Source organism: Pleurodeles waltl, chromosome 12 (genome assembly GCF_031143425.1).
Source record: "Pleurodeles waltl isolate 20211129_DDA chromosome 12, aPleWal1.hap1.20221129, whole genome shotgun sequence".
In the NCBI taxonomy this organism is placed as follows: Eukaryota; Metazoa; Chordata; class Amphibia; order Caudata; family Salamandridae; genus Pleurodeles; species Pleurodeles waltl.
Window position 1 is genome coordinate 219,033,196 of NC_090451.1, and position 26,436 is coordinate 219,059,631.

A 26,436-nucleotide genomic window follows, 5' to 3' on the forward strand; every position below is an offset into this window, starting at 1 on the left:
GTACTTATGCATGCTTTTTCTTCACAAAGAGTTTTAGGTAACACACTGGAAATAAACTTACAACAGGTTCCTGTCATCACTCTTCTATTTAGTGTATGTCCATTACGACAATGCAGTCTGCAGTAATACATTTTACTCTCGACTTATGTTGCACTATTATCACGCTTCATTCCTTGTTTTTCTGTTTTTGGAATGGCACAAGCTTATGCATACTCATTTCCACTTTGGGTAATCTACTGAACTATAAATACTCACAATACAACTATTGAGACAAACAGTCATATGTGTATTTTTGTGAACATTGCTACCTTGAAAAAGTCACAAAAAGATGAAACACATGTTGGCTACCAGAGCAACATCTGATCTGTGTGTCTAACTCACCTTGAAAGACTGATTGACTTGACTGTATGTACTATGATTTTGCGTGTGCTTCGATATCAACGTGTTACAAAGTGGCACTGTGACTTTTTTGGTTCACAAGCAACATACACTCTATTGGTAAAAGGGTGTAAGGCTACCATACGAGCACCACAGTTGTCTGATATAATATTTCCAAATGTAGACTTTGTCACTTCAACCCTATCAATACAAGTGCAAGTGCAATCTTGACTTACAGATTCGGAGGTTGAAGGACTGCTTTCGCCTCCAGGATCTCTACATAGTTGGTGATCTAAAGTCATATGAAGAGATCAAGTGTGAATATGGGATCAGTGAGTCCAACTGCTACCACTACCTCCAGATTAGGCACCTGGACACACATATCTACATCAAAGCAAGTGCCACCAGGGCTCTCATCTCTTGAAAAAATTCTTCAATGCCTCACATTGCCTAAGTATCTGGTTTTACAAATCTACAATATTGTTAAGTCCCTAACAACTGCAAGTAAATAAAGCTTTTAAACAAAATGGGAGAAAGACCTCAACATAACGCTTGGTGCCAAATAATGCCATTAGATATTTCTCCATACCAACAACTTTGCCCACCATTCTTAAGGCAGAGAGATACTATACAAAATACTATTCCACTGGCGTCTTACCCTTTCCTGGCTTAACAACAATTGCACACACTCTCATACCTGCTGACGGGGTTGCAGGGAAACGCGATAAGATTTCCGAGCTTGCCTTAGTCAGCCGACCATCTGAGGGCATCTAAACACTTCCATAAACTGCTGGCAGCAGAATACTTCTTGCTGGCAGCTACTATGGGTGATTGCAGAAGTTATGGTTTAATTTCTTGTGCTACAAAGAGAAAAAAAAATAGAATCTTTGAAATTAAAAAAAACAACTCCAAGGTCAAGACATGGATAAGATTTTGGAGCTTGCCTTAGTCAGCCGACCATCTGAGGGCATCTAAACACTTCCCTAAACTGCTGGCAGCAGAATACTTCTTGCTGGCAGCTAAACATAGCTGATCCTGTTAAACCATTGTATGCACTTTGGCTCCATAAACCTTGGCATCTTTTGGGACACAAGAAAATTGAGTATGACCTCGCTGATAAATCTAAACTCTGTAGAACTCTATCATCTCTCATTTTAAAAAGGATTATAGAGGCAGGAAATGCCCGGAAACACAGCGCTTTGGGACCGACTGATCCCAGCTAGGTTCCTCAGTTTGGCTCCTCTGCTATCCTGGAAAACAGATAATGAATTAACACATTCACTATGCATGGGAGTGACCCGGTGTAGGGGATGGGAATCAGGGAAGGTTTATGGGAGTTAACTATGGGTGCGCTCACGTGTGATGCACTCTATGAATGATTGTAATAAGGAATGTGCACTGAAGACCCTAGATATTGAAAAGCTGATCAGACAGCTTGAGTCCAATCTGGTGGATTATTTCAGAGAGGTGGTGGATCAAGAGGCGTACCGGGCAGGAATTTGCAGTGTTGCCTCTTCTGTTTGTCCATGTCGTAGAACCTCTAGCAATAAAAAGTAGAAGAGCGCTCTGCAACTGGTGAATAATGGTAGAGTATACTACACGCAGACTTCCTTTATGCGGATGACACATTGCTATAGCTGAAGCATCCCAGGGCTGCAGTACCCTTATTATTAAATCCATTAGAGCACATCAGCAACATAACACACATGGAAAAAACTATTTGTTTGTGTTTGGAGCCTTGTCCGAAATCTCACTTGCAAATCTGATGAATCTCTGTTTAAATTGGGAAAGGAAGATATCTAAATATTTAGGAATAATGATAGCACTCTAGACAAAAGGATATTAAACTTAATCCACCATGGTTACTCCATAGAACTCTTAACCTACCGACAATGAGATCAAATGCAAACACATCCCACAAGGACGAACAGTGTCTATGACAAGAGAGCACTGACCTCTTACAGAAAGAAGCCTACTCAGTTTGCTTCCTCTTACCAAAACCGGACAAGACAGTCAGGCCATTACGAGATCTAAGGGCACTGGACAGGCTTATAAAGACAAAAAGATTCACAAGTATGACACTGCAGGAGATCATTCCTCAATTGGAAAAAGGGATTATTTAATAACTATAGATCTCAAAGATTCATGCCTACACTTGCCAATGGACCACGGACACAGGAAGTTCCTGCGGGTTGTCCTAGACAAGCTACATTACCAGTTCAGGGTGGAGCTTTTTAAGATAAAGTCCTCTCCAAGGGTTTTACATAGTGTCTTGCAGTAGTACCGCCATGCCAGTGGGAAAGGGGAGTAAATGCTTGCCCATATTTAGACAATTGGCTAGTAAAGGCAAAATGGTTTAAACCAGGGTTCTTCAACCTTTTCATGTAGTGAGAGCTACTTCTGATCAGTGAAAATCATAGTGAGCTACTCACGCATTTCTCCCAGAGAACCCCATGCCCACCTTCGTTTACTTTAAGCCTAATTTCAATGGAGCCAGATACTATGTTTGAACCAAACACTTAGGGGGTCATTCTAACTCTGGCGGGCGGCGGAGGCCGCCCGCCAGAGTTCCCCCCTCCGAAATACCGCACCGCGGTCAGTAGACCGCGGAGGGTATTCTAAGTTTTTCCCTGGGCTGGCGGGCGGTCGCCAAAAGACCGCCCGCCAGCCCAGGGAAAAACTCCCTTCCCACGAGGATGCCGGCTCGTAATCGAGCCGGCGGAGTGGGAAGGTGCGACGGGTGCTGTTGCACCCGTCACGTATTTCACTGTCTGCCAAGCAGACAGTGAAATACTTGTAGGGGCCCTCTTACGGGGGCCCCTGCAGTGCCCATGCCAGTGGCATGGGCACTGCAGGGGCCCCGCGACCCCCCTACCGCCATCCGGTTCCCGGCGGGCGGACCGCCGGGAACTGGATGGCGGTAGGGGGGGTCGGAATCCCCTCGGCGGCGCAGCTAGCTGCGGCGCCTTGGAGGATTCCAAAGGGCGGCGGTACACTGGCGGGAGACCGCCAGTGTTGCCGGTCCGACCGCGGCTTTACCGCCGCGGTCGGAATGCCCTTGGGAGCACCGCCGGCCTGTCGGCGGTGCTCCCGCCGACCCTGGCCCCGGCGGTCTTAGACCGCCGGGGTCAGAATGACCCCCTTAGTTTGCTTCACTTTAAATTTCTATTTTTTTAAAACAATGGCTGTATTTTTGTCTTAGAATTGGCTCAATACCTACTAGCCACTGGGGGCAGAATGCCTTAATAGCTAACCCTACATTTTGAATTTTCTCCCATTTACAAGCATTCCCACACAGCATCTTGCTATCACACTACCATAATAGACTATATCACTGCTTTTAGTTATTATGCTTCATGTTAACTTCTTCTACTTACCCACCCCATTAGCTCCTGTAGCAATGAGCCACTGCACCTTAAAGACATTTGCAAGTGAGTTGTCTACCACAAGAATTATTCCTCTTCACCCTACAGAGGAATAATGCCCACATTTTATCAGTTTAACTGGGATATTCCCCAACTTCCATTTGCACTTACAATCTCAGGCTTCCCATCTGAAGTGACACATTATAGAACAGTTTTCTTGAGAATGAAGGGCCTAGCAGAAGTTCTATTCCCCAATAAACAGCCTATAATTATATTTCCCAGCTTAAAACAGTCCAGATTAACAACATGACCACCATTGTTTACTTCAACAAACACGTGAGACAAAATGTAATGTGCTGTCCGGTCTATCACAGGACATATGGAAGTGGGCTGTTCAAGGTAAGGTAACGCTAATGACAACACACCTACAGGAGTGAAAAACACTGCCCCAGACTGGCTAAGCAGACACGCGCCTCACATGAGGGGGAGGTGGAGCAACAGCTAGTGAAGAAAATCTTTCAGAAAAGGAGTCCACCACACAGGTCTAATCGCAATACCAGCAATGCAAACTGCTGAAGCTTCCCATCCAGGTATCCACACCACCAGTATAACAAATGCCCTTTAATTGCAATTGTCGAGGAAATTTGCCTATGCCTTCTTACCCTAATAAAGTTGCTACCACTTATCCTGCAGAAATGCAAGCAGGCTCAAATTACTCTAATCTTGATAACACCTCAGTGGGACAGGCAAGCATTGCTTTCAGATCTGGTAGAGATGGCACAGAATAGGGTTATGGGGCTGCCAGCATATCCACACGTGTTGACAATCCAGTGAGTTCAGGTTTATCTTTCAGAACGAGCTATTCTGAATTATTGGCATGGCTTCTGAGTACCAGTAGTTTGGTCACCTGGGTCTACCTGTAAGATACCTGGAAGGGCCTAAAGAAGCTAGAAATGCTAAAGTGATAAGTATAACAGATTCATACACTGGTGTAACCTGAAAGAGTTTAGTGAAGGCTGGGCGCAAGACTCTGCAATAGTCCAGTACCTCCCACCCCTACTAGTTGAGAAAGTTCCTACTCCTCACTTAAGGTACACTAGTACGCCTTGGTGTCACATACAAGTAAAGTAATAGGGAGCAGTTTCTTTAAAACACCAGTCCTCAAACAACACCTAGAGGGAGCAAAGAGGACAGCACCCTCTAGATCAGCTCCAGTACCTATGTGGCACCTGATCCCAGCGCTCACATTATTCATGAATCCACCTTTTGAAAGCCATGCAAACCATAGGACTCAAACATCTGATTCTCAGAACAGCCTTCTTGATTGCCATCACATCCCTATGGAGTACTAGTGAACTGCAGGCCCTCGCAGTGCATGAACCTTACCCACAAATTCACAAGAACAGTGATAATGAAAATAAACCCACAATTTATCCCAAAACTGGTTTCTCACTTCTATGTTAACCAAGTCATAAACTTACCTGAGCTCTTTGAGCAGCCTAAATGAAAAGTGGAGAGGGCCCTGCATACACCGGGTATCAGAAGGGCAGTTATGTAATACTTCCAGAAATAAAATCAGTCGGGGAACCAATTCTTCATTTCTTTTGCCCAGACAAGCAGGGGCTTCCCAATGCGTGAAGGCACTCTAGCTAGATGAATAGTCCAGACATGCTTCAAAATGGCAGGAGTGAAACTGGGAGAAAAGGTGAGGGCACACTCTACAAGGAAAAAGGGAGCAATGCTCATTATTATTGCATCTTTAAACGGCATCTGCATGGTGGCCTAGTGGTCTTCCGTGCACATCTTCACTAAGTATTACTGCGTAGACATTCATGCTAATAAGGAGGCACAGGTGAGGCAAGGGTGCTTAATATCTGTTTGTAACAAGGCACTCTTGTCAACCCAGCCTCTTAGGGGAAGAGAATACTGCTACAAAATGCATATGAATCCAGGAAATATTCAGGCTGCAAGACTAAATGGTTACCTATAGTTTTGCAGCATGAAGAATTTTCTGGATTCACACACGGCCCTACCACTTTCCCTGAATGAGGTGAATTTGCAATGGAGTTCAATAGAATTAAAGGTTATAGGAACATAAGAAGACATACCAAAAGGTAAAAAAGAATTGGAAAATGGCAGAGGGCCATACATCTGACATCATTTAAGGAGGGGTCATAACACCAAATGGTTGAATTCCTGAGCAAAACAATGCATAGCAAGCAAATGAGAGTGACAATAAGGTTAACCAATAGTAAGCAATGGGTGGGCTTTAAGCACATGACCTATCTCAGGTGAGACCTAAATAGTGAAGGGACTAAAAGACAATCCCAGACTCAACCAAGAGATGGCAGACTACTGCACACTTTGTGAATCCAGAAAATTCTTCTAGCTGCAAAACCACTCCTGCAGGTAAATAACAATTTCATTTTTTCCATCTGCCTTGGGGAGGTACAAATTAGTTTGCTTTGTGTTGGTGTAAAACTTTCTAATTTTGCCCAAACTAAAAGGTCCAAAATGTTTGGGGGTTTTCCCCCTTGCAGAGTTTACGTCATATGACTGGTTGAAGGTCTCTTATTGGTAATTTTGAAGGTGTTTATGAGTCTCAGATAAACTTTGGGCATGCATCTTGGCTCACCTGACACTTGAGTTAATCAGTCATCCTTTTGATGACACTTTGCCTAACACACAAGTTCTTAGGATTCCTTGGAATTTGTGAGAGTTTCTCTGGCAGATAAGATCCCAGTTATGTCACCAACAGTAAAAATATATCACTATTTGTTGAAAGAACACATTCAAGGATATTTATTGAGGAGGCAATTAACAGTTTAAGGTCACCCTAGTGACCTCATCCTCAAATATGTGGCATCCAGGATCGGTAAATGGACAAAACCAGAGACTTTTCCAACTATATTCAACTTGTGCTTTACAATGGGATGGTAAAGTTAAATTGTTTTTAGGTAATGCTCTTCTTGTGTTATCTGGACTATTGTCAAACGACTAAACCAGTCTATTTTCTGTACAGCTACATCGTGGGTAATGACCCTGCCAAATGGCTGGCCATTGATTCGGAATCTGGCACCCTGACTGGAAAGGGTAACCTGGATCGAGAGGACATGAGATTTGTTTTGAATGACACGTACACAGTCGAAGTTCTGGCAGTGGATAATGGTATGGTTTTGCTGGAGTGAGACGGGGGCTTAGCATGAACATGTTTTAAAGACCGCATCATTACATTAACATATAGGTTGTGCAATAAAAGCATATGGGAAGGTTATTTATTTCCAAATCTAGTTTTCCATCATGAGCATATTCGTTAAATTCATTACCATTGACTACCTTTGGCCTTGTGCCGGATCACAGATATTGTAGAAGGAGATATGCTGTTAAATCTGTCATCTTTAATTTCTTGATCTCTTCAGGCCTGTCGAGTAAGGTTTGACACACTGTTATCACTTTAAGGTGAAAAAGTGTTTTGCTGGATTATACTGATTGGAAAGCAACCCTTTAAAATGAATTTGTCATGTATACATAAGAGTTTGAAATAAAGTTATACAGGAAAGAATGCAACATTCTGTAGGACACTGCTTTCCTTGTGAATGTCATATTAGTGTTAAGAGAATGTGGGAAGACTGCATATCATCACAGCCAAGAATATATCAAAAAAGTTATTTGACCAGTAAAATAGTTACGAAATGTATTCAAGTAGAAGCTGCACTTGAAGTAATCTCTTTATAGGTACCATGCATGGAAGAAAAAAATGCTTCATGAGGAGGGGAGTTTAAAATCCTCCAACAGGGTGCAAGTTGTGAATATTGTGCATCGGTCTTATTACGTGAAAGATTTGTAGCTCCCTCACCCCTTATAGACATTTTAAGGCATGGCAAAGTGGGCAATTGTTGAGGGACCCAATCTTCCAAGGGGCTCCTTTGGAAAGTGATTCTATCTCTTTACTTCACCTTTATCTCATCCCCTTCCCCGGTATCTGCCGGCCTCTATCTCAGAATCTGGTTCTGATTTACAGATATCCAGTCCGCCGAAATCTAAATCCCATAGGAAATAATGGGATTTATATTTTGACGGATGGGATATCCGTCACCGTTGTGACAGAGTAACCAGTCTGCCAAAATCTAAATCAGGCCCAAAGTCTCTGTCTACCCAGTGTCATCTTGAGGGTTTTAGGACCTAGCAAAGATCTATCTTGGCTTGTTTCTTTTGACCTTGTTTCTCTTATTTCCAAGTATAATTTAATATAGTTGCAATTTTGAAAGCTTGTATTAGCATGAAATGTGTAATGAAATTCAAATTGGTTCTTAACAGGCCTTCCCCCCCCCCACCAAAATCCTTATGATTATACTGCATTCTCTTAAGGACTTTTAAAGGTTTATGAAAAAAGTCCTTTAAAAACGTTTGTAACCCTATCTGGAAGGAGAATGCTGTGGCATGAACATTTTTGACAGCACATCTCCCTGCAAGCAGAGGAAAAAGCATTTTGTCAAAATGCTTTGCTGCATACCCTAGTCCTGCAGAGTCATAGAGTGTGCTGACCTAAGAGAGAGAGAAAAGGCATTTTAATGCTGCATGTCCTAGTGGAGACATTTAGGACAAAAAATGATTTATAAACCAAAAACTTGCCTCTAAAGGTGACCAGTTATGTTGTGGAGCCCAAGCAGGGACAGCCGCTTTGTCTCTTGGTTTAGCGGTTTCTCTGTGACGGGGCTGATCTGCCACTGGTCCAACTGATTGTTCTTCTCTAGTGAAAGCAACAGGAAGTGTTGTTGCCTGATGGATTCTAATGTACATTATGTGCAGGCTTAAAAAGCATCTCAGATAATGCTGGAGCGCTGGCGTGAGCACCAACTGCTAAGAGGGCACACCTGAATGTAAGACAAGATCCATTTGGTGGAAGGAGCTAAGAAATCACTATTATGAATAAAAATGTGTGCCTTTGCATTCAAGGAGTACTGAAAGGACTTCGTCATAGACTTGCTTATTTTGCATCATCTAGACTTACAAAAAGGAATATGGGTTTCTGGTGGCTCAAAGTGGTAAAAAGATTTCTTCATTGCTCGTTATAAGACTGGTCTGGTTGAAAGATCTCTTGTTCTAGTCCTCGTGCCACAGGTTAACAATGTGGTCATAGGTATCTTGAAACATTTGGAGTTAAGTGGTACCCCTGCACATAGCAGTCCCCAGTAACACCCTCCCACGTTGGTTCATCCTATTGCTCCTGGTGGCAGCATCCAGACTGGGTTACTGTATGCCAATCTACATCAGTCTGCCAGGAAAAAGCATCTGAAAAGAACTCTGAACCATGCAGTGTAGCTTATCTTGAGAATGGGCCAATCAGACTGGATCACTATGAACTCTTCACTTGCTAATGATGAAATAGTACCATTCAAAACAAGTTCCAATGTCCTCAAGGGTCTATAAGAGAGGGCACTGTTCGTGTTACCATGACATTCTAGAGTTCATAACTGACAAAACTAGTAATGTTTGTTTGACTTGATAACTGCTTGTCACCGGTGATATGAAGACAATGTGTTCACAATTGTGGCAAAATCCTGTGTGTAGGAAATGACCATCGTTTGTGTGATGTCCAACCCAGATTTTTGGCCTATGGCCCTCATTACAACCCGGGCGGTCGGTGATAAAGTGGCGGTAATATCGCCAACAGACCGCTGGTAACAAAAATTGAATCATGACCACGGCGGAAACCGGCAACACATACAGCCACTTTAACATTCCGACTGCCACAGCGGTAGCAACAAACACCGCGGCTGTAACCGCCAACAGCCAGGCGGAAGACAATGTACCGCCCAATGCATTACAACCCGCCCATCCGCCAGATTTTCTGGGTTGGTACCAACACCATCAAAAGCACGGCGGAAACAGAACACAGAAGGGCAACGACTCACCTCTCAACACTCAAGGGAGAACCACGACGCCATGGAGCCCTAACTGCAGGTGTTCCCCATGCTGGTGTACCTTCTCATACACCAGGAACATGAACGCCGGCGACGACCAGCACGGTGAGTACTGCACCTAGCACACGGGGGGGAGGAAAAAGAGAGTGACACACACATGTAACACCCCCACCCTCACCCCCAACACTATACACACAAACTCATGCAACAACATTACATATACACCCGGTAACCCTCTGGAATAATGCAAGGACAAAAGGAATGGAGTAAAATGAGTGTAATATTAGTAATTTTGAGAAATATGTTCATAAAGAAAAAAATAGTATGTACGATATATACAATATATATAAAAGAAGGGACAATGCCCACTCCAAAATGTCCGTGGCCCACTGGGCCAAAACACATAGGGCAAGGCCACAATTGACTCCTGCCTCAATACGGAGAGAACACTGCAAGGGCATCAGGTTGAAAACACTCAGGCACCTCAGGGGGACGGGGAATGGGGGGGGGCACCTCAGCCAGAAGATGGTACAACCCCACTGCTCCTGGAGGGGTCTCCATGCCCACTGCTTGGACGTGGGGAGTGCAAAACCACAGTCTCTCTAGAGGGTGGTTTGCCCACTGCTTGGTCCTGGGGAGTGCAAAGCCACAGTCTCTCTAGTGGGTAGTTTGCCCACTGCTGGTCCTGGGGAGGGCAAAGCCACAGTCTCTCAAGTGGGTGGTTTGCCCGCTGCTTGGTCCTCTGGAGTGCAAAGCCACAGTCTCTATAGTGGGTGGTTTGCCCACTGCTTGGTCCTGGGGAGTGAAAAGCCACGGTTTCTCAAGTGGGTGGCTTCTTCCACTGGTTCTGGAGGTGGCTTTTTGCCCAGTGTGCTTCATCCTGGCGAGGAAGGGCTGAGTGGATGCCTTTGTCATATTGGCACGGTGTAGGTAGTAATGTCCTCAATTGTTGTAACAGAACATTTCCTCATAATTCATTGTATGCCCATGTACATCATCACTTTCAAATACGGAATAGTCCTTCATTTCAGTTAGCATGGAATCAACTGTTTGGACATCCCAATCATCAGCTACAACATCAGGTGTAATCATATCTGTCATAGATATTTTGAACACATATGGAATTTGAATGACCTCATTAGGCCCGTATACATCAAAGGGAACGTTGTCCCACACAATCCCATCAGGAATCGGTATTACTGAAATATTCACTAGGGACAAGTCTCTTTGGACCTCATGTGAAGAATGATATGGAGTTAAGACTTCATCCACAGGCTCTACCGAGGAGCGTTCAGGAATGTACTGACCATTTATGAGCAAAGAATAATGTAGAAAATGTCAAACAGAACCATAAATAGTTCCATGGATAGATTAAATAGTTCTTTTTAAGCCATTGATACAGCTTACGTGTTTTTGAAGCATTGTCAATCACAATAGTGGATGAGTCTGAAGAAAAATCATCAATGTCTACGAAATAGCCAGAGGGAGTCTCTACAAATACTGGAGCCGGTGCATTACTTGTACATTGGTCCACTTCGCATGGAGGCTCATGGTAGACGGTCTCATCAGTCTGTGTAGTGTTTGTGTAGAAAGCAGCCAAATCTTGGACAGGTGTTGTCATTGAAGTGGTAACTGGAACTAGCAAGAGTTCGTTTTCCGCACTCCCCATGGTCAAGGAGGTATCTGTGACAGCGTTGGACATTGTTGCATAGTCCGTAGTAGTGTTGTTCATTCTACTATGTAGAGGTATGTCCTGTTGGGTAGTGAGAGGGGATCGGGAACTACCCAAGGGACCTCTTGGTCTACTGTGAAGGATCGGCCACATGGTGTAGTTTGATGTCATCAATGGAAATGAATCTGTTTGTCCTGGAACCAGGCAGATGTGGTAAGATGACAGTTCTGATACCTTAAATTCCCAAGACTGGGACAGGTGCTCTGTATGATGGACCGAATTCCTTCTTCACAGCTATCTTCTCACAAACCAGATCCCCAACTTTAAGAATCCAGCCAGTCAAAGTTTTTGCTAAATCCCTTATTCCTAAAGTGGCAGCACTGGTAGATGATTTATCATCACAAAATTGCTGAAGCGCCTGTAAGACAGTGAGACATTCATTTATGTCAAATCGTGTTTCTGTTGCCACCAAACCGGAGCCATCAAGATCTGGGGCATACATAAGTATCCCAAAGAGAACCTCATAAGTAGTGCGTCTCCCCCCCCCCCCCCCCCCCCCCTCAAGGACCGTCTTGGCAGATTATTCAGTGCTCGCTGGACCCCATATAGGTGATGAATCCAACTGCGGCCTGAACCTAATACTCGAGCTGTTAAGGATTGCTTTAGATCACTGTTCCGCCTCTCCACGACCGACTTTCCCTCGGGATGGTATGGTTAGGAGTAATGGAGTTCAAAACCCATCGTCCCCATGGTGTCCCTGAATGCCTTTGAGGCAAAAGCAAGGCCCTGGACCGAATGGAATGCTGCAACCGCATATATACCGATAAAGATCAGCAAGTCTTTTATAACAGTTTGAGTATCAGCCGACCGCTGTGGCCATACCCACAGGAATTTAGAACAAGAATCAAAAGCGACTAAGATGTACTTGTATGCACCAACAGGCTGGAGTGGACCACAGTGGTCCAGGTACACACATTGTAGTGTGGCCTGCTGGACACTATGAGGGATGTCTGTGGTGGGCGTTTGATATTGGAGCCCTTTATGTGCTGGCAAATGTCACAACAAAGGACGTACTTTTTTGTTCATCTGCATAGACCAGGCCAACCAGAAGCGTTTCTGTAAGAGTGTTGTTGTGGCCGAAATACCAGCATGTGCAGAAGCAACACCCTCATGTGCTGCTTTTACTAGATCTAATCTCTGGTCTTCGTTGGGGATCACTCGATCTCCAACCCCAGGAATTGCTGCGTAGGCAACATTTGGTGCACTGATGTGGTAAGAATAATTTGTAGGGTATCCTTTCGGGAGGGGCTTGCCTTCAGCTGAAGCTTTCACGGCAGCCAGTATTTCATTATCCAGTCTCGTTTTTGAATGAGTCACTGCAGCCACAGAAGCCGTAGCTACTGCTGATTTGGCTGCTTCATCAGCCAAAATATTGTTGGTAACGTGTACTCCTACACGTTGGTGGCCTAATGTATGTACTACATGGAAACACAGTAGCTTATCCTTAAGATCAGCCACCCTCCCCCACAATGTTTTGTGTTTTATGGTGTTCCCTTTGGAATCTCTAAACCTGTTCAGCTTCCAATGATTAAGATAAACATTGTATGACTGGACGCAGTAGTATGAGTTACAGACTATTAAAGTCAGGCATCCTGGCTCTGTGTGTTCTAGCGCTAATATAAGAGTTTTAAGTTCAGCCAACTGAGCTGTGCAGTCCCCTAGGGTGTTGTGAGGCTGGAAAAATCCATCCTCCATTACTCCGCTCACGGCTGCGCAAGCGGCTGAGTATTGATGTTTAGTACCTACAGCTGGTTATACTGAACCATCAGTGTATATGACAGTATGGTATCTGTCTAGTGGCAAGATATTTAGAGGAGCGGGGTACTCCTGCTCATACTGGAGAAACTCTTGGGTCTGAAGTTTTGGATCAAAGATGTAATCAACATCAGTGACAGTCAGAGACGTTGCCCACAGAATCCAACGTGGATGTAATGCTGTAGCGTTAGGAACACTTGCTTTGGTGACAGCCTCTAAGGCCGGCACCGGGGTAACAACAATAATGAGTTTCCCTTGGGCAAGTGGCCTCTCCTTTATGACAGCCATTTGAACTGCAGTCAGAATCTTTTCTGTAGGTGCAAAACGTTGTTCTGCATTTGAGTATAAATGTGATTTATATGCTATGGGTACAGTATCGCCTTCATTGAAGGTGACATACGTAAATCTAGTGGCACCAGCAATTATTTTGATGACCAAATTCGTTTTATTGTCACATGTGTGCAAGTGTTTAGCTTCTAGCATGTCCTGTTAATTCCGTAAAGATACGTGTATGTTCAACTGTCCAGTGTCTGCTAGAAAAGTTTGTCTGTACCAAGTCATAAAGTGGCTTGATACGCTGTGCATAGTCTGGAATATATGTTCTGCCAAAGTTGAAGAAACCTAGTAATGACTATAGTTTCTTGAGAGTGTTAGGAGGGTGCAGTTGTGCACATTTCTCCAGAAAGTGCAGGGCCAGGCTCTTCCCCTCGTTCGATAGCTCGTATCCCAGGAACAATACACTGAGAAAGGCAACCTTACTTTTCCTAAAGTTTAATTTGTAACCGAGGTCTGCAAATCCCAAAAGGATCAGATCGACCCTTACAAGATGAATGTTGAGGTGGTCGTCCGTGAGATATATGTCATCCACGTAAGATAACGCCTCGGGATCAATATCATGTAATATTGATGTTACACGGGCTGAAAATAGCCCAGGGCTATTCTTATAGCCTTGGTGTAAAAGACAAAAGTGTTTTTGTGAGCCACAGGAGAATGCACTCAGGTCCCGACTTTCATGTGCTAAATTCTAGCAGAAAAACCCATCAGAAATATCTAACTTTGTTTTATATTTTTTACGCACTATATTGTTTATTGGTGCTGTGCTATGTGAGTTTTGTATAGCATATGTACGTGTATGGCGATTTAAATGTCTGTAATCTATGACTATTCTGTAGGAATGGTCTGGCTTTGCAACAGGGAATAACAGGTTATTCATTGCAGATGTACAGGGCTCAGTTACTCCCTGGTACTCGAGCTGAGTGAGGATCTCCCTCACCAGAGCTTTTGCTTCATGTTTAACAGGATATTGTGGCTGTGGTTGGGGTGTAGACCTAATAAGAATTACATGACAAGGAGAGTCCTTGTTCCAACCTACATGATTGCGGTATAACGCAGGTGCCTGCGCTAAAGCCCATTCAACAGCATAGGCTTGTTTTTCTGCTTCTGGAACAAGATTAGAGAAAGAAGGCAAAATGACATCTTCACCATGTGGGAGCTTACGGACGTGCTCAGGTGGCCAGTCTCTTTCGGCCAATGGGATATCACTAGTAAGTTCATCCCAGAATATCACACTAATGGTGCGCTCTACGTCTCCCTCTATTTGAATTTTTAAATCATAAGCCCTGTCGGGTGGGAGAACGCGGCCGTCTGCAGTCTCAACTGCAATAAAATCGCTAGTTGCTGTCGCATCCAGACGATCTTTTCAGACTGGCGACATATTATGACCTCTGCTGCGCTGTCTAACAGTGTCACTGCCCACGTCTTGTTCTTCAGCAATGTTCTCAAGTGTACTGGCATTTTTAGCTGACAGTGCTGCCACCTTTTTCTTTTTAAACTGTGGCTTTTGCTGAGGAGTCTTTTCTTCTTTTTTGACTGTAGACTGTGTTAAGTCTTTCTTTTGTTTCACGTATTCAGAATGTCGATCAGGACGGCCCCCTGTCTCGCTACGTCTATCCGGTGCGTCCTGAAAGGAACGAGAGGGACGTGAATCAGTATATCTGTCAGGAGTTTTTATATTTTCCCTATTTCTGAGACTATATCTCCTTTCGGAGTTCTCCGGATGTGGAGAGTCAGCTCTCTTATTTCGTTTATACTTAAATTCTTTTTGTTTTTCCCAGCACCTTTTAGAGACTTCTTGTGCCTGCTTCGTACCTTCCTTAAGGGTGGTACTTTGTAATTCCAACTTCTTTGGTTTGCTATCCCACCCTATACTAGTATAGGTGTCGGAAATTATTTTTGGTAGCTTTCTCTCCTGTTCTAATTGTGGAGTTTCTCAGAGACGCTGGCGTATAGCCAGTGCTACCGCTTCCCCTTTAATGTTACTGAGTATTATTGAGGAAACTCTGTCAAAGTCACGCATTAATTTCATCCCCAAATCTAAAGCTGGTGCAGTCTCATGCTCATTCTGTATTTGTTTTAACACTTCCGGTAAATTGGCAAGTGTTGGGGTACCATGTGTGGTAGTATATATAGCAGCGAAGACTGTACCCCGTGTGGCGCTGTCATCCACCGAGGGAACCATCCCAAAGGGCAAGCACATTGTGAGAAGTCTATGTTTTTCCTGTGGTCCCGTATGGGGAAAAACAGCTTCCAGCTGGTTTGTTTTCTGGGCTATCCAGAACTGTATTTTCTCTTGTTCTGTGGGTACTTTACCCTGATAGTATGCACTGTTTGTGGATTAATCCCAGTAGCCAATTGGGATCCACCAGGTGCAGATGGAGCTGGACGCGCTGGTGTTGTGTTCAAAGTTCGCATTACGAACTGGACTAGTCGTCTATATAGTGTCACTAATTCATTATATAAATGTTGCAGATCTGCTATTTGCATATTTGGTATGCCTGGGTGAGGTGTATATGTGGCAAACATAGGCCATGTTGTTCCATCATTACTTAAAGGACCTCCGCCCTCATTACAACCCTGGCGGTCAGAGACCGCCAGGGCTGTTTTGTCAGAATCATCGCCAACAGGCTGGCGGTGCTTTCCTTGGAATTACGACCGCGGAGGAAGCGCCGCGGTTGCACCGCCGGGACCGGCGGTTACCCGCTACTTTGGTCCTGGCGGTTGTAATCCCCCAGGGCAGCGCTGCTTGCCCAGGGGATTACGAGGTATGAACCGTCATGAAAAGGCTGGCGGAAAGGGGAGTTGCGGGGCCCCTGGGGGCCCATGGAGCTTTTCACTGTCTACATTGCAGACAGTGAAAAGCGCGACTGGTGCAACTGCACCCGTCGCACCGCCGGCTCCTGTGTTGCAGCCCACATCCCCGCTGGCCCGGCGGACGTAAAGCAGGTTTCTGCCCGCCAGCCCAGCCGGGATCTCCAAATGGCCACAGCAGGAGTGCGGCCCTATTGGCGGCTGCGCAGTGGATACAACTTGACAGGCGGCGGTTGCCGCCCACCAATGTTGTAATGAGGGCCCTAGTCTCACTCTTCGTAATACATGTGGTAGGGCGCCTTCAAACTAGCTCTTGGTATGTGAGTGATATTTCATGATACTGGTATGCTTGGTACCGTTGAGGTACATTTGCAATTTCATATGTGTGGAATGTATGTGTTCTTTGGTCCACCTCAGGAAAGGTGACCCAACAGTAAGATGTTTCTGTTTGGTATGCTCCATTAGCTTCTATTATAAGAGTAACACCCCCGCCCTCTTCAGTAAGGCAATGCGCTACTAGGTGTTGTGCTAATGCTTGTTTGGCATTTGCAGGAATTTCTATGGCATTAGCCATATTTGTTTAGAGAAACGGATCACCAAATGAGGAGTAAAGTCCTTTTATGAGTCCGAGCTCGAACAATCTACAGCCTAATCAGGTGTTACCTTTTCAGCTGAGGAGGATCATCCCCAAGACCACGGACGGCACCTGTTGTCTGTGAGGCAGTGATAATCAAGATATCCGTAAGTTAGTGCCCTTAACACCATAGTTGGTGGCGCCATATCGTAGTTGGACTCTTGACAGTACTTATGTTTGTACGGGACTATGCCTATCCTACAACAAGTCACAGCTGTCGTCCCAATCCTTCCGGCTCACTAGCAGCACATCACCAAATCCCAAAGTAGTAAAAGGTGATTTGTGGCAGCCTTTATGCATGGACTCAAGAGTATGACATCTCAAGGAGTGTCGTGGTTAAACGGAGATTACCCCTTTCTCACAGATATATCATGTCTCATCCAAACACAGGCAATAACGAAGATGCAGTGAAGTTTCAATGGTTTTTATTTAACACAACTGCAATCTGCGATAAGTTGTATGGGCTGCAATGATTAGGATAATGAACAGTGCAGGAAACAGAATTGTAAAGACAAGAGTTATTATTACGAAGACCCCCACCATCTTGCAATAACAAGAAAAGACATGAAGTGTGGAATATGTCCTAATACCCTATCATGATAGACCTAACTTCCTACCTAAAGGAGAGCTGGGAATGTTAAACCTAATCTGCCAATGCCATGTCCATGAGAAGAGCACCCAACCATTGTTACCTTGGAATGAGGTCTCTATCTCAGACTCCGCAGGGACACGAAGACTGGGTCAGCGTCAAGACGACGTGCAGCATCGATGCCCTCTGGTCGGAATCCCTCTGATTATCTGTCTAAAGAGTGATGTATTTATACAGATCTACTTGGACCCCTGACGTAGGTGTTTTCCCAAACAATAGATAACAGACATGCTTGGGGCGGCAATTAATATAAACAATTCCCTCGAGAGCATGGAGAGGGAAAGTCCCTAAGTGTGAACACCTACTGTTTGTTTGTCTTTGTCACTTGAACTTGACGCGGTGGCACTGATAATGCAAATCATAACAAGTGGCCTAACTATAAACAAGGCAGCCATCTTAGAAGAATTAAATAATTAAATAGGCTAAAACAGAGCAAGCTAAGTAGGTTAAACGTCACTAGGTGACGGGGTAACGAGTCTGCAAGCCGAAGGCTAAGCTAACTCCTGTTAACCCATTAAAACAAACTAGGATTCACTACACCTTCTTCCACTAGTTCTGGAGGGGGGCCTTGTGCCCAGTGTGCTTCATCCTGGCAAGAGGGGCTAAGTGGATGCCTTCTTCCACTGGTTCTGGAGGGGGCTTTGTGCCCAGTGTGCTTCATCCTGGCAAGGAGGGGCTGAGTGGATGCCTTTTTCTGCTGGTTCTGGAGGGGGACTTGTGCCCAGTGTGCTTCATCCTGGCAAGGAGGGGCTGAGTGTATGCCTTCTTCCACTGGTTCTGGAGGGGGCCTTGTGCCCTGTGATGCAGATCTTTTGGAGTGCAAGGTCACAGTCTCTCACCTGGGTGTCACAACAACAGGTTTGGCAGGGGCCAGGACGCACTGCAGCCCATCTAGTCACCACTACACACTGCTCTCCGGCGGTGACGGCTGCTCAGTGTATGCCAGTTGCGATGCAGGTAGTGGTGCAAGCAGTGGTGGTGGTAGCTCCAGGCCTTCACCTGCAGCCTCAGACGGCTGCCCACTGGGGCTGCTGCTGCTGGTGGCGGGGCAGGTGGCGGTGCTCGCCGTGGTGCAGGTTGCAGTGCTGGTGCTGGTGGTGGTGCAGGCGGTGGTAGCCTCCAGGCCTTCACCTGCAGTCTCGGACGGCTGCCCACTGGAGCTGCTGCTCCTAGCAGTGGTGCTACTGGTGGCAGTTGGCGGTGCTCGCCGTGGTGCAGGTTGCAGTGCTGGTGGTGCAGGCAGTGGTGGTGGTAGCCTCCAGGCCTTCACCTGCAGCCTCGGACGGCTGCCCACTGGGGCTGCTGTTGCTGGCAGTGGTGCTGCTGGCGGCAGGGCAGGTGGCAGTGCTGGTCGTGGTGCAGGTGGTGGTGCTGGCCACGCTGCAGGTGGCGGTGCTGGCAGTTGTGGTGGTAGCCTCCAGGCCTTCACCTGCAGCCTTGTACGGCTGAAGTGCCATGGCTGGTGTTCTGTCCCCCTTCCTGCCCTTGGCAGATGGTGGTGCCTCCTTGCTTCTGCCAGCTGGAGTCTTTGACTTGCCCTTGCTAGCTGGTTGTGCCTCTTTCCCCTTGCTGGCTGCTGTTCCCTTCTTGCCCTTGCCAGGTGGCAGACCCTTCTTGGCCTTGGCAGGTGTTCCTGGCACACTGGCGGGGCTGACGGGTGCCTCCTTCGAGCTTCTCACAGCTGCAGAAACCACAGTGGCTGTGCACTGGGTGGCCGAGGTGTAGGGATAGGTCAATGTTGGTGAGGAAAAGCTTCTGAGGGACACTGGTGCGGGAAGATGGTGAAGGTTTGGGAGTGGAGGAAGAGGGAGTGGTTGTAGGAGGTGTCAGTCTGCTGTGTTTGGGTGCAGGTGCATGGGCTAGATGCTGTTGTGAGGTGGATGGCTGTTGGGTGTCTGTGTGCTTGTATCTGTGTATTTTGGGAGGAGGGGTCACAGACACAGTGGGGGAGGACACAGGGGACGTGTGCATGGATGTGGGGGGGGGTGGTGACTGCCAGAGAGGGGTGTGTAGTGGTAGGCGTGCTGGTGATGGAGGTAGTGGATGAGGATGTAGTGCATGCAGGTGTGAGTGGAGACTCTACTGGGAGGGGGTGGACGATGAGGAGCAAGGGGACACAGTGGAGGCAGTGGATGTTGGTGTGTCTGCATGGGGATGGTGCTTGTGTGAGTGCCTGTGAGATGAAGTGTGGTGCTTGTGTTTGCCTGAACCACTTCTGTGTGTTGATTTGGGTGATTGCTGGTCTGAAGGTGTGCTTGGGATAGGCTGGGGTTGAGGGGATTGGGACTGGTTAGAGGAAGTTGGAGGGGAGAGACTGGAGACAGGGACAATGGCTGCCATCAGTGCGGAGGCCAGAGCCTGGAATACTCTCTGTTGGGCCGCCACACCAGAGTGAATGCCCTCCAGGTATGCATTTGTTTGTTACAAATGCCCTGCTACACATTGGATGGCATTCAGTATGGTTGACTGCCCAACAGAGAGGGATCTCAGGAGGTCAATAGCCTCCTCACTGAAGGCAGCAGGGCTGACTGGGGCAGGGCCTGAGGTGCCTGGGGCGAAGGAGATGCCCACCCTCCTGGGTGAGCGGACACAGGAAAAACGCTGAGGAGCTGCTGGGAGGGTGGTGCTGGTACGGGGGTGGCGGCTGTACCTGTTGGTGTGGTGGGCACAGATGTGTCTGCCACCGCCAGGGAGCTTCCATCGGAGGAGGAGTTGCTGTCGGTAGTGCCCCCTCCTGTCTCTGTCGTGGTGCTCCCCTCGCCCTCCGTCGGTGGATTCGGCCTCCAGGCCCATGTGGGATGCAGCTCCCTCCGTCGCTGGTGCCTCTGCTCCTCCGCTAGATGATGCTAATGCACAGAAGGACAGGGTAACAAAACAAAAAGAGTGGGGGAGAGACAGAGGATACACTTGTTGAAATGCCAGTAACAACACTACCGTTGGCGTACACAACACACAGGGAACAGCCCTATGCACTAGGCCATGCACTACCAGTTACAATGCTAGTCACCAGCCCATGGGGTACAATGCCTAACGCTATTAGCTGCACACCTGAAACCCATAGGTCCCTGCCCATTGGTAGATGCCCACTAACACTATTGGGGTTGGAGTGCATCTGATCTTGCCCATCATTGAACATACCCTGCCATGTTCACCCTGGCCTAGGGGCACCCACAGCCCACATCCCCCACCCAGGTAAAACCTTAATGCGCGCAAAGTCATGATTCTGAATCCATACTCACCCCTTTGTGGTTTCTGTGATGCCTTCAAGCACCCATCCAGCTCCAGATAGGCCACCGCCAGGATGCAGAACATCAGGGGGGTCAGGGTACGATGGGCACCCCTTCCTCGTTTCGAGGCCAGCCCCAGCTGAGCCTCCACCGTCTTCCTTGCCCAGCGGCGCAGGTCCTCCCATCGTTTGCGGCAGTGGGTGTTCCACCTGTGAAAGACCCCAGGGTCTGCACTTCCTTGGCGATGGCATGCCAAATACCCTTTTTCCCGATGGGCGCTGACCTGCAGAACAAATACAGCAGAAAAGGGATTAGTCATACCGTCCGGACTGTCATACTCATGGCCTACCATGTCCCTCCCATCCCCTTAAGCACATACATTCCCCACCATACATGCAGCACTCTGCCCAGGACCCCTCAGATCTCCCCCCTACACGGGGCTTAAACACACAGCAATCCATACATTCATGGGCCATGCATCATGCTCACAGTATACTCACCAGTTTGTCTGGAGGACCATAGAGTAAAGTGTACTGGGGTAAGACCCCATACACTAGTCTCTCCAACTCCTCCAAATTGAAGGCGGGGGCCCTTTCCACAGACACTCGAGCCATTGTCGCTTCCAGACACAGGTCACAGCAGCACTTGCAGTGTAGGTCCTCTCCTGTTGAAGGTCAGGTAGCAAGTGAGTGAATAGACAGAAAATGGCGGTCACGTCCGTGGCGGTGCGTACCGTCACTGCCGGCGTACATCACCAATGGCTCCTGGAACCCATAGGGCCCAATGATAACCAATGCGATGTTGCGCGGCGGTCGTCGACTGCAGCGGCGCACAACGCCAGCAGAATAACCTAATTTCCTCTTGTCTCTCCTCACAGGTCATGTAGCCGCCATTTCAGGAGGGCACAGGCCATGGCACCTAACTGCCTCACAGCAGACATTGGCACATCAACTGACTCTTGAGTTCCCATTCTGTTTCTGTAAATGAAGAAATGCATATTAATATTGACATATGTGTGAATATGACCCTCTGCTCACCGTTTTTCACCCTAGAGTTCAACCGCTGAGTATGAATTAGAGATGGGGACATCCCCCGTGTACAGACCCCTGGTGGACCTGGTGACAATAGAGGACAGGCACATTATCCTGACCTACAGACTTGATAGGGCCACAATCCAATAACTGTGTGCCCAATTGGACCCAGACCTGATTTCAGCTATCCTCCAGCCCACAGGTATCCCCCCTGTAGAGAAGGTCCTGTCAGTGCTCCATTTCCTGGCAAGTGGTTCCTTCCAAGTGACCGTGGCCATGGCATCAGGGATGTCTCAGCCAGTGTTCTCAACGTGCTGACCAGAGTGTTGTCTGCCCTGCTGAAACACATGCGCAGGTACATTGTATTCCCCCAGGTGGAGGATTTGACCACAGTGAAGGCTGACTTTTATGCAGTGGGACATATCCCCAACATCATTGGTGCCATTGATGGTACCCATATTGAATTTGTGGGTCCCCCCTCCCCCGGGAGAAATGAACATGTGTTCAGAAATAAGGAAAGCTTTCACTCTCTGAATGTGCAGATGGTGTGTTTGGCGGACCAGTACATCTCCCATGTCAATGCCAAGTATCCTGGCTCTGTGCATTATGCCTTTATCTTGAGGAATAGCAGCATTTCATATGTGCTGTCCCAACTCCAGAGGCACAGGGTGTGGCTAATGGGTGAGCCCATGGTCCCCACCCAGTTGATGTAGGTATATGGGTGTGGTTTAGGCCCTAAGGGTGAGTGTGTGGCTAACAGATATCCCTTGAATATTTGCAGGGGACTCTGGTTACCACAGCCTCTCATGGCTACTGACCCCAGTGAGGAATGTTAGGACAAGGGCAGAGGAATGTTACAATGAGGCACATGGGTGAACAAGGAGGATCATTGAGAGAACCTTTGGCCTCCTGAAGGCCAGATTCCGGTGCCTCCATCTGACAGGTGAATCCCTCTACTACTCACCCAAGAAGGTGTGCCAGATCCTTGTTGCATGTTGCACAACCTGGCCTTGAGACTCCAGGTGTTTTTTATGCAGGAGGATGAGCTAGGGGATGGTCGTGTGGCAGCGGTGGAGCCTGTGGACAGTGACGAAAAGGAGGCAGAGGAAGAAGATGTGGACAACAGAAGTACACTCATTCAAAAGTACTTCCAGTGACACACAGGTAAGACACTGTAACTTCACCTTCCATTGCAGTTTGTGTTTGACACTGAACATGGCAGCCTGATTCCCCTATTTCTATGGCCACTTACTATACCCTTTGGCATCTCTATTTTCAGATCTCTGTGCCCCACTGTGGCTCCTGGTGTGTTTACTGCTGCCCACTGAAGGTCATACCTATGTAAATATTGCAGTGCATTTGAATTGCAATGTTTACAGTTTGTGAAACTAATACATTTGTCATAGAATTCACAGACTCAATACTTGAATTTGTTCCATGGGTGTTTATTTACGTGCTAATAAGTGTAGGAGGTATTGAAATGGACTGGGTTGCTGATGGAGGAAAGTCCAGGGTAGAGTCTATTCTATTTGTATCCCAGGTGCATTGTCCAAGGGGGCATAGGAAGTGGAGCAATGGCAGTTCAAGGTTGACAGGGGGACATAGTGGGACAGAAGGGTGACAATCAGGAGAGTCTTATTTCATGGCAGGGGTCTTGGCAATGTTCTCTGGCTTCTGTCTGGATCACAGGGACCGTTTGAGGGGTGGTTCTCCTTCTGCAGGGGGTGGGGTGCTGGAAGCCTGTTGTTCCTGTGGCAGGGCCTCCTGTCCACTAGCGCCAACGGAGGTGGAGGGCTGTTCTTCAGTTTGGCTAGTGTCAGGGACCCGTTGGTGTGCCACTCCCTCCCTCATGGTGTTGCCCGCGTCTGCCAGCACCCCTGCAATGGTAACCAGGGTGGTGTGGATGTCCCTCAGGTCCTCCCTGATCCCCAGGTACTGTCCCTCCTGCAGCCACTGGGTCTTCTGCAGCTTGGCCAGTATCTGGCCCATGGTCTTCTGGGAATGGTGGTATGCTCCCAGGATGTTGGTTAGTGCCTCGTGGAGAGTTGGTTCCCTGGACCTGTCCTCCCCCTGTCGCACAGCGATCCTCCCAGCTTCCCTGTTGTCATGTGCCTCTGTCCCCTGAACCATATGCACACTGCCACTGACCCCAGGTCCCTGATCTCCTGTGTTTGTGGAGTGTCCTGGGGTGGACACACTGCTGATTGATGTGTCGTGGGGACAGAGGGATGGGCCCTCTGGGTGGGTGCTGTGGTGGTGTTTCCTTGGGGGGGAGGCTCTGTGATGGGTTGGGACTGTGGCTGGGTAACCGACTGTCCAGAGGTCCCTGATGGGCCAGGTTGGTCATCGTGATCCAGTGTTCAGAGCTGCTGTCATCACTGTGGGCCTCTTCAGGGGGGGACTGGATGTGGCTGGCACCTCCTCTCCGGTGACGTTGAGTGGGGGTCCAGCAGGGATGTAAATGAAGTGTTATTGTATCTGCGTGTGCCATCTTGTGCATGGATATGTTTCACTTTATGGTTGTTATTAGCAAGGCAGATTTGGCTTGTGTGAGTTGTGCTTGGTTTGGCTAAGTGATTGTCGCTAGTGTGCATGCTGTGGTGATGGGTGACCATGCAGGTCTCTGATGGGGGTCCATGCATTGGTGTTGCGTGCAGGGCTTGGTATTGGGATGGGTGGGTTGTGATGGTGGGATATATGTGTGATGGGGGTGAGGGTAGGGGTTGTCGTTTGTGTTGGCATTCAGGTAGGGTGGGGATAAAGTAGTAAAGATTTGACTTACCAGAGTCCAGTCCTCCTGCTACTTCTGCCAGGCCCTCAGGATGCATGATCTCCACGACTTGCTCCTCCCGTGTTGTTAGTTGTGGGGGAGGAGGTGGGGGTCCACCGCCAGTCCTCTGTACAGCTACCTGGTGTCTTGCTACCACGGAAAGCACCTTCCCTCGTAGATCCTTCCATCTCTTCCTGATGTCATCCCTTGTTCTGGGGTGCTGTCCCACGGCATTGACCCTGTCCACGACTCTCCGCCATAGCTCCATCTTCCTAGCAATGGACGTCTGCTGCACCTGTGATCCGAATAGCTGTGGCTCTACCCGGATGATTTCCTCCACCATGACCTTTAACTCATCCTCTGAGAACCTGGGGTGTCTTTGTGGTGCCATGGGTGTAGTGTGAGTGGTATGTGGGGTGATGTGTTGGGGTGTGTGCTGTGAGGTGCGTGGACGTGTATCGGTGTTGGTGTTTTGTGGCTCAGAATCAGTGGGCGCTCCTGGCTTGTCTCTCTCTCACTTGCCAAAATGTTTGGGTCGTAAAGGGTTGTGGGTATTGTGGGTGTGTGTTTTATATTGGTGTGTGTGTGTGTGGTGTGTGTATGTGTGTCAGGTGTGTGTGATTCGAATTGTCCAATGTGGTGTAGTTTTGTGTGTGTGTGTGTGTATATTGAGCGCGGCAGTGTGTACCGCCAATGGTTTACCGCGGTTGAATGACTGCTGCGGTGATTCGTGGGTCATGATGCTGTAGGCGTATTTCTGTTGCCGTAACAGTGTGGGTTTTGGTACCGCCAGTTTATCACTGACCTTTGGTCTGGCGGACTTGCGTGGGTGTCTGTATAGTGGCGGATTTCTCTGTGTGGGTCATAATACCCGTAGCGGTATACCGCCGCGGTCACGGTATGTTGGCGGCAGTCAGCATGGCGGTAAGCGGCACTTACCGCCATTGTTGTAATGAGGGCCTATATGTTTTGCTGTCTTTAGAACTCTGCACTTTACCTCTGCTGACCAGGGATAAAGGGCCTGTGCTTCCTCTTTCAACATGGTGGAATTGGCTTATCCTCAATTAGACTATATATAGTTTTGTTTGTAGCAGATGCCCATGCTCTGATTACTCCTGCCACCTAGTGTTGTTCTCCGATGTTTGCAACATGTTTTGCCATCTTGGATTCCAAGGTGGTCGGGGGGGGGGGCACTCTGGGAGCATCTGAGGGGCCAGTGCCAGCAGGTGACATCAGAGCCCTCCCCTAATAGGTGCTTACCTGGTTAGGTGACCAATCTTCGTTTCAGGGCTATTTAGGGTCTCTCCTCTGGGTGTTTCTTCAGATTCGGATTGCAAGACTCCAGAAGGAATCCTCTGCATCTTTTACTTCATCTTCTACCAATGGAACCGCAGCTGAACCCTCCAAGGACTCTACAAACTGCAACAAAGAAGCAAAGACGACTTCTGCAACATTGTAACTTCAGCTTCTGCCTGCAACTGCAACAGTTTCCAGGTCGTGCATCCTCCGTGGACTGCCTGTCTTAATCTGCACCAGGAGAACCAAAGGAATCTCCTGTGGAGTGACGGAATCACTTCCCTGCTTCAGCAGGCACCTCTCTGCAGGGACGACCAGTGGCGTGGGTCTCCTCTCCACATGATGAAAGTGGATCCGGCAACACGGGTGGTGGACTAAAGTGACCCTGACTGTCCCAAGGCCCAGTTCTCCAACTTTGGTGGAGATAAGAGCTTGACTCCCCACTCAAGACAGTAACCCTGTGCACCGCATGACTTACAATTGCCAAAGCTTGTGTGCGAGCTTCCAAGAAGTTCTTTGTGCACAGCA

The 26,436-nt window shown here is 47.6% G+C and overlaps 1 protein-coding gene across 1 annotated transcript in view; it reads left to right on the forward strand.

Annotated features, from left to right (window-relative positions):
- LOC138267108 (blastomere cadherin-like) overlaps positions 1–26,436 on the forward strand; it is a 132,246-nt gene that overhangs the window by 103,647 nt on the left and 2,163 nt on the right. The window contains exon 10 of the mRNA XM_069215957.1: positions 6,766–6,911. Coding sequence (XP_069072058.1) covers positions 6,766–6,911 — 146 coding nt within the window. The remainder of the gene's footprint in view (positions 1–6,765; positions 6,912–26,436) is intronic.